Consider the following 7,187-nt stretch of genomic DNA (forward strand, 5'->3'; position numbering starts at 1 on the left):
CTTCTTCTTCTTCTTCTTCTTCTTCTTCTTCTTCTTCTTCTTCTTCTTCTTCTTCATTTATTGGTCATTGTATCCTAGCTTGTAAAGCTGTCATTTTGAGACCTGTGCATATAAGCATTTAGCTCACTTTTCCCCTTTTGTCACGTATAAATGTTATTTTTGCTTCATATTTTCAGCATTCCCTCAAGATCCAGAAATTGAGATGAGTAGTCTACTAGTGAGTGGGGAGCCTGTCACTGTGAGCTGCAAGGTTCCTCTTGTGTACCCTTTTGACCACTTGGAGATTGAAATATATAAAGGGGAAACCCTTATGATGAGTAAATACTTCTCGGAGGAAATTAATATAAAATCTCTAGAGAACAAAAGTTTGGAAATGACCTTCACCCCCACCCCTGAAGATACTGGAAAAGTTCTTGTTTGTCAGGCTAAGTTACATGTTGGGGAAGTGGAATCTGAACCCAAACAAAGGCAGAGTACACAGACCCTTTATGTCAACGGTAAGTACATATGTGATGTACCCACAACTTAATATTGATTTCTTTATCATGTTTACCAGGCAATAGTTAACATAAGGTTAAGTTAAAACCTCTGTGGTAAAAAAAAACTGAACAGAAAATTTAAAATAATTACTAGAGCTCCTCATGTGAAATGGCTATTTTGTTTTGATTCTATGAGTTGGCATTAGGGGGTAAACTAGCTGGGCAGTTATTCTGCTCAGTGTGGTAGCAGCTGAGCTCACTTGTGTATTTTCAGTCAGGTCCGCAGGGCTGGCTGGTCTCAGATGGCATCATTTGAATGACTGGCATATCCAGGACCCCCTTTCTTCCTGTGGTGTCCCCATCAGGGAAGTTAGCTTAGATTTTCTCTCTGGAGCACAGCATTTCAAGAAGGTGATAGTAGAAGTAGCCTCTTAAGGCCACAGTTTGGGAGTTCAGTAGTGTTACTTTGTCCACTTTCCATTGGTCAAAATGAGTCATAAATCTGGCCCAGATTCAGAGAGAGAAAAATAGGCTCCACTTTTTCACGGAAGGGCTTCATATATGCAATGGTCATGTTTAATGTACTCTACATGGCAATACGCTTATCATTTGCTCATCCATGCTTTGGTAGCAAGAGTTTCTGCGGGGTTTACTTCCATTAGAGAATTTCCAAGCTTTGTCCATGTCATTCTGCACCTACTGGAATAAGTGGGGTCAGAAACCCAGGATTTGTAAATACTCCACTGAATCCAAAGCCCCGTTTTGCAATATTACTGAAAGCTGATGGGACTCAGGGTATAAAGTGTCAGCTAATAGGTGCCTCTATCTTTTTAGTTGCCCCTACAGGTACTACTGTCTTGGTCAACCCCTCCTCTATCCTAGAGGAAGGCAGTTCTGTGAATATGACATGCACTACCCATGGCCTTCCAGCTCCAAAAATCCTATGGAGCAGACAGCTCAGTAATGGAGATCTACAGCCTCTTTCTGAGAATACCACTCTCACCTTAATTTCCACAAAAATGGAAGATTCTGGCATTTATGTGTGTGAAGGGATTAACCAGGCTGGAGTAAACAGGAAAGAAGTTGAACTAATTATCCAAGGTAAGTATTGTGTGGTTTGAAGTTATTATTGCTAGTTATTTTTTGGTTGTTAGTTACAAAAAAGAAATCCTCTTTGAAAACAACATTTTTGCTTTAAAAAGATACTGAGGGTTCTTAAAAAGTTCATGATGTTTCCTATGCATGGAGATCTCCTGCTTGAACCATACCAAGTCACTTGTGCTGAAATTCTTTTAACCTCAAGTGAACCACTAGCTCCAGGAACTGTACCAGGAGTTCTAGCGACACTTATGAGACTGCGGTTATGGTGCTGAAATAAGGATAGGAAAAGATATATATGTACCTGCAAATTATTTAGGATTAAAATCACCATATCAGGTTGAATTAGACAGTGAGGAGTAATCTCACAAGATGACCACTAGTATTTGCTTAGAAGCCTAAGAAGCTTAGGCAGCTTTTGTAAATTTTGATGATTCAGAACAGCATTGACTATGATGCCATCTTGTTTATCAGTCTGGTGGCATGGAACCACCAGGGTGGATCAAGTCGTCAAATACATGCCTCTCCTCCAGGGTGAAGACCCCAAAATTGATGCAAACAATTTCTACATGATACATTGGACCCATAGACAGTTATGGGCGAGATCATGCAGTGATTGATTCAGTTTATCCATCCCTTCCTTTTTGGCCATTGGGGTTACTTTCTTCACCAAGCCTCTCATTTTTTCTTCCCCCCGCTTGACAATATCCTCACTAAGGTATTTGTGACTTACTTTGACCTAATGTCAATGAGAGTTGTATTTTAGAAAGACCTTGGAAGGGAAATTTACAACCTTAAAGAAAATTTTTACGTTAGATGTCATGGCGCTTTGGCCTTGAAGAAAATGTCTTAAATGAAGTCACAGAATTGGTGACTTTAGCAGAAATCTCAATTATGAAATAGTGATATAATTCTTCCCTCCAAGAATGATGACATTAATGGAGATGTTGGATGTCAAATATTTAGTCCAGTCCTTAGAACTTGATAAATAGGAGTTGTGTTGTGAAGGCAGTAAAAATGCCATATTTTTACAGTTTAAATTCTTGATCTGGGAGGACAGAGCTCCCTGTGAAACACCATTATTTGTGCTAGGTTGGGTAAAGAAGTGTATTAAGGAAAATTAAAGAGGCATGTCTTCTCGTGTTTAGAACATGGACATTCATGAGAAACCAGTAAGTACTTGACTTCTTGCCTCTAACGTTTCACATGAACAGTAAGCACAGATAGCGGCTACCGTTGTCATTAAATTAATATGACACTGGTTTGAATTTCATTTAATCAGAGATACTCTTAAAATTCTCTTTTCAGTTGCTCCAAAAGACATACAGCTTACAGCTTTTCCTTCTGAGAGTGTCAAGGAAGGAGACATGGTCATTATCTCCTGTACATGTGGAAATGTTCCAGAAACTTGGATAATCCTGAAGAAAAAAACAGAGGCGGGAGACACCGTGCTAAAGTCTATAGATGGTGCATACACCATCCACAAGGTGCAGCTGGAGGATGCGGGAGTATATGAATGTGAATCTAAGAATAAAGCTGGCTCAGAATTAAGAAGTCTAACACTGGATGTTAAAGGTTGGGTTTTTTTGTTTTGTTTCTGTAACTGGTTGTAATTGTTCAGAGGGTCCATGGATGCTAGCCAATTCCTAATATCAGATGAATGACTCAACAAAATGAGTGGATTGTGTATTCATTATGTTTATTTCTTAATGTTCCTCAAAATAATCAGGCACAGCTGTTCTGTCCCACAGAGTTGAGTCAGGAAGTTGATGTTAATCATTGGTGAAAGTGGAATTCACATTCGCTTTTTTTTAAGTCAACAATTCATCATCGGTGGCTATGGTCTTACTTTTACTGTGTTTAAACATGTGTTCAAAACCTTTCCCTGGGAGTTAAAAGGAAACTATAGAAGTAGGATTGGCACATCAAGAAAAGTAATTCTTTCCAGGTCCTCTTCCTACCTGAAAGGAACACTGTTTTCTTAACATGGAGTAACTGCATATTTTCTGGGTTGACTCTTTTCAGTATTATTTTTGAAAATAGCTATCCTGATCCTGAGCAACATAAATAGATCTCCAGGCTACAGAACAGGTTTCTTTAAGTACACACCCCTGACCATCCTACCCTTCTCTAATAGAGAGCAAGGGCAGGACAGTGGTCTCCTCGGAGAATTTCAGGGGCCTCTTAATGTCCTATCCCCTCTTGTGAAGCTTCCATAGGAAGATCTATTGATCTTATTGGTGTAAGCAGAACATGTCAACCTTGACTTATCAGTCTCATGCTCCTTGCACACTCGTTAGCTCTTAGTGTGTACTGGAAGCCATGCTTGGTGGTGAACACAGCTGCAAATGCCAACTCTTAAGAGGTCTAACACTTGACTGTCAGCAACCTCTTCTCAATGTAGAGAAAATTTGGACCTGCATCAGAAAACAGGAAAAACGCTACTGATGTGGCCAACTTTCTCAAGATTACAAGACTTATTATATCTTTTCTGTCTTTACAGTACCTCCTCAAAACATGACAATATCAATACATCCATCTAGACATGTTAAAGAAGGGGAAAATATCACAATTACACGTAAAACTTTTAGTCATCCACCTGCAGTGATTATCCTGAAAAGAGTTGATCTGGCCAAAGAAGTTATTCTATGTTCAAACAATGGAACATTTACCTTGCATCATGTAGCTCAGAATGAGTCAGGGGTATGTGTAACTAGTGCTTCCAGTGAGGCTGGGGATGACTTTGGACAGCTTGAGGTCTCAGTTATGAGTAGGTTGAGCTTCATTCGTTCCTATTTTCTCTTATTCTTGATGCCTCTGGCCACCTTCAACTTAGCTGACCCCCAGGAAAGTGAACTCCTCCATTTCTGCAATTCTGTTTATAATTAATTGTTCTCTTTTGAAGACATATTAAAACTTCTTCATTGTTTAGCTTTCTCTTTCACACATTGCCTTTTCTAAATGCTTTGCTGATAATTCCCTTACTTGAAACTTTTCCCCCATTATTTAAATAATCAACCAAAAAATATTAGGCACCCAAATTGACTATGCTTACAATAGCTTGATATCATTGAAGTAAAAAACTGAAAATTTCCTAGATATTTTAAACTAGTTTTGCTTTGTATTTTGTTTTTTAATTTTTTTGTTGTTGTTTTGTTTGGGTTTGAATGCATTCCCCTGATGGAAACAGTGAGGCCTTGTTAAGATATTCAGGGTTCATGTAGCCAATAAAAAATCTTACTAGAAGAATGCCCTGGCAACAGCTTCGGCAGCAAATTTGAGATTTTTCTGCAGATGCTTGAGGAAAAAACTGAAAGACTAAAAATAATATTTATGAAATTAAAAAGAAAACAATAGGGACAGAAATACCTTCGTGTAGCATGTCATCAATATTAATGCCTAACCATAATTATGGTGATGAGTATCCCATTAAAATATTACTCAATCCTTGACTGGCTCAATGTTATCAAGGGAAAGCAGGAAAAGGAGGCAATTATTATTATGCTTAGGGTAAAGTGTTTTTTCTTCAATAATTTGAAAAAATTAGGGGCTGGGGATTTAGCTCAGCAGCACAGCACCTGCCTGGCAAGCGCAAGGTCGTGAGTTCAATTCCCGGTACTGGAGAAAAACCAAAAAAAGAAAAAAAAATTAACTTCATATCAACTGTTGCTAACATTTTATTTACTTGAGTGACTTTCAGTATTTAGAAAGCTCTAGAAGGGATGCAGTGGTGACCAAATTCAGATCATTCATTCCTGCCAACATTTACGCCACTTTGGGAAACTTCACTACGAGGTCATACACTTCTGTGCAAGGTATAAATAGAAACCGGTCTTCAGGAAATGCTGTGGTTTCTTCCTGAAACAGTCGTGCTCTAAATGTTATAAGGATTTTCTTTGAAAGCTGGTTAGTTACCTCAACCCATGGCGACCACAGTCTCTGTACTTTAGGATATATTCCTGTATCTCAAAACAAACACCCCTTTCCAATTTCTGCTTTTGTAAAGGATCCCTAAAATCTTGCACACTCTCTTCCACTTTATACCCAAAACTGAACCACTTTTAATTCAAGTTTGTGAAAGTCAACAGCTGTGATCTTTAGATCCATTATGACCATAGCAGCCACCACCTAATTATCTGGATAATTTAGAGAAATATGCATCTGAGCTCCTTTTCTTCTTTATTGTACTAGTTTGATTCCTTTCTCTTTAGAGAACTAGTTGTGCTGTTACATTAAAACATGTATCACTAGTGAATGATTTCTTTTTCTACTAGACATTAATTGCACCCATTTGCTTATTTTCTAGGAAGAGAAAATAACAAGGACTATTTTTCTCCTGAACTTCTTGTTCTGTACTGTACCTCGTTCTTAATAATACCTGCCATCGGGATGATCATTTACTTTGCAAGAAAAGCCAACATGAAAGGATCATACAGTCTCGTAGAAGCACAGAAATCAAAAGTGTAGCTAATCTTTGAAATGTTGAACTAGGGACACTATTTATAAATCCCAAAATACTGCTCATCATTCCACAAGAAAAACACAGAGCTGAGTTCGGACTTCTCAGAATGAATTAAAAACAGAAAACAATGGCCCCTTGTGCCCCTTGCTGTGAGCAAGAAGCCAACAGAAAACTTAGTGCCTGAAAAGTCACTGCCATTGAGATGAGATGACCGGAAGAGTTTCTCCGATGTGTACATAAAATAATACTCTGTACATATGTAAAATAAAATTATGCCATAGCACGACTGCTTGGAATAGCAGCACCCTGCCTTCAGATCATGGGAATAATTAAACCGTGTGCTTGGACTGACTCTTAATAACTTAATATATCTGAGGGAAATTTAATTGTTAACATTGACTGGCAGCTGACCTAAGTGATCTCTCTAATATTTTGTTTCTTTTAACAAGATCTTATTCTTATAAAGTTTATTGAAATAATTTCATGCTTTATGAAGAAGCTAGGGACTCACATTTGTACAGGAGAATGATGAAGGGGCACTGGGTTGGCTTTTAGGTACTAAATGCCTCAATCTACAGTGTGCTGGTTGACTGGGCTCCTCTGCATGGTACTGGCGTGGTACGGAGACGTTTTATAACGTTTATTCATCTGAATCTTGTGTAACTTCACTGATGGGAGTTTTAAAATGCAACTTCTTTTTATTTTCTTTTGTAAATGTTTAGTTTTTTGTGTAGTAAAGTGACCATTTCTGGCAGTGGAAGAGTTGTGTGTTTATTTATTATAAATACCTCCTTTAATTATGTTATAGCTCTTTTTGAAATGCTACTTAAAAGGGCAAAAGCTTCAAACAATGGAAATAATACACATACTCGAAATGTGGTCTTCAGATTACTTTTATCAAAATCACGATGTGGACTTGATAAAAATTCTCTTGGTGTCATCCTACCCTAGTGAACTGAGATATCTGATTTTGGGTCCCTAGAATCTGCAGTTTTTCATTTAAAATGTATATAGCAGTGATGCGAAACTTTTAGAGACCACGTGTCAAACTTTAACCCCAAATCCACTTTTTTTAAAATCACAAAATGCCAACACTGTAATTAAACCTGAATATTGAGATTATAGTTTAGAAAAAACAATTCTGACAT

The 7,187-nt window shown here is 37.9% G+C and overlaps 1 protein-coding gene across 1 annotated transcript in view; it reads left to right on the forward strand.

Moving 5' to 3' along the window:
* Vcam1 (vascular cell adhesion molecule 1) overlaps window positions 1-6,799 on the forward strand; it is a 19,281-nt gene extending 12,482 nt beyond the window's left edge. Inside the window, exons 7-10 of the mRNA XM_005388797.2 lie at window positions 177-497; window positions 1,314-1,580; window positions 2,886-3,152; window positions 5,884-6,799. Coding sequence (XP_005388854.1) covers window positions 177-497; window positions 1,314-1,580; window positions 2,886-3,152; window positions 5,884-6,044 — 1,016 coding nt within the window. The 3' untranslated portion in view covers window positions 6,045-6,799. The remainder of the gene's footprint in view (window positions 1-176; window positions 498-1,313; window positions 1,581-2,885; window positions 3,153-5,883) is intronic.
* Window positions 6,800-7,187: the final 388 nt, after the last annotated feature.

This window comes from Chinchilla lanigera, unplaced genomic scaffold, assembly GCF_000276665.1.
Source record: "Chinchilla lanigera isolate Chin_1 unplaced genomic scaffold, ChiLan1.0 scaffold00034, whole genome shotgun sequence".
Lineage (NCBI taxonomy): Eukaryota > Metazoa > Chordata > Mammalia > Rodentia > Chinchillidae > Chinchilla > Chinchilla lanigera.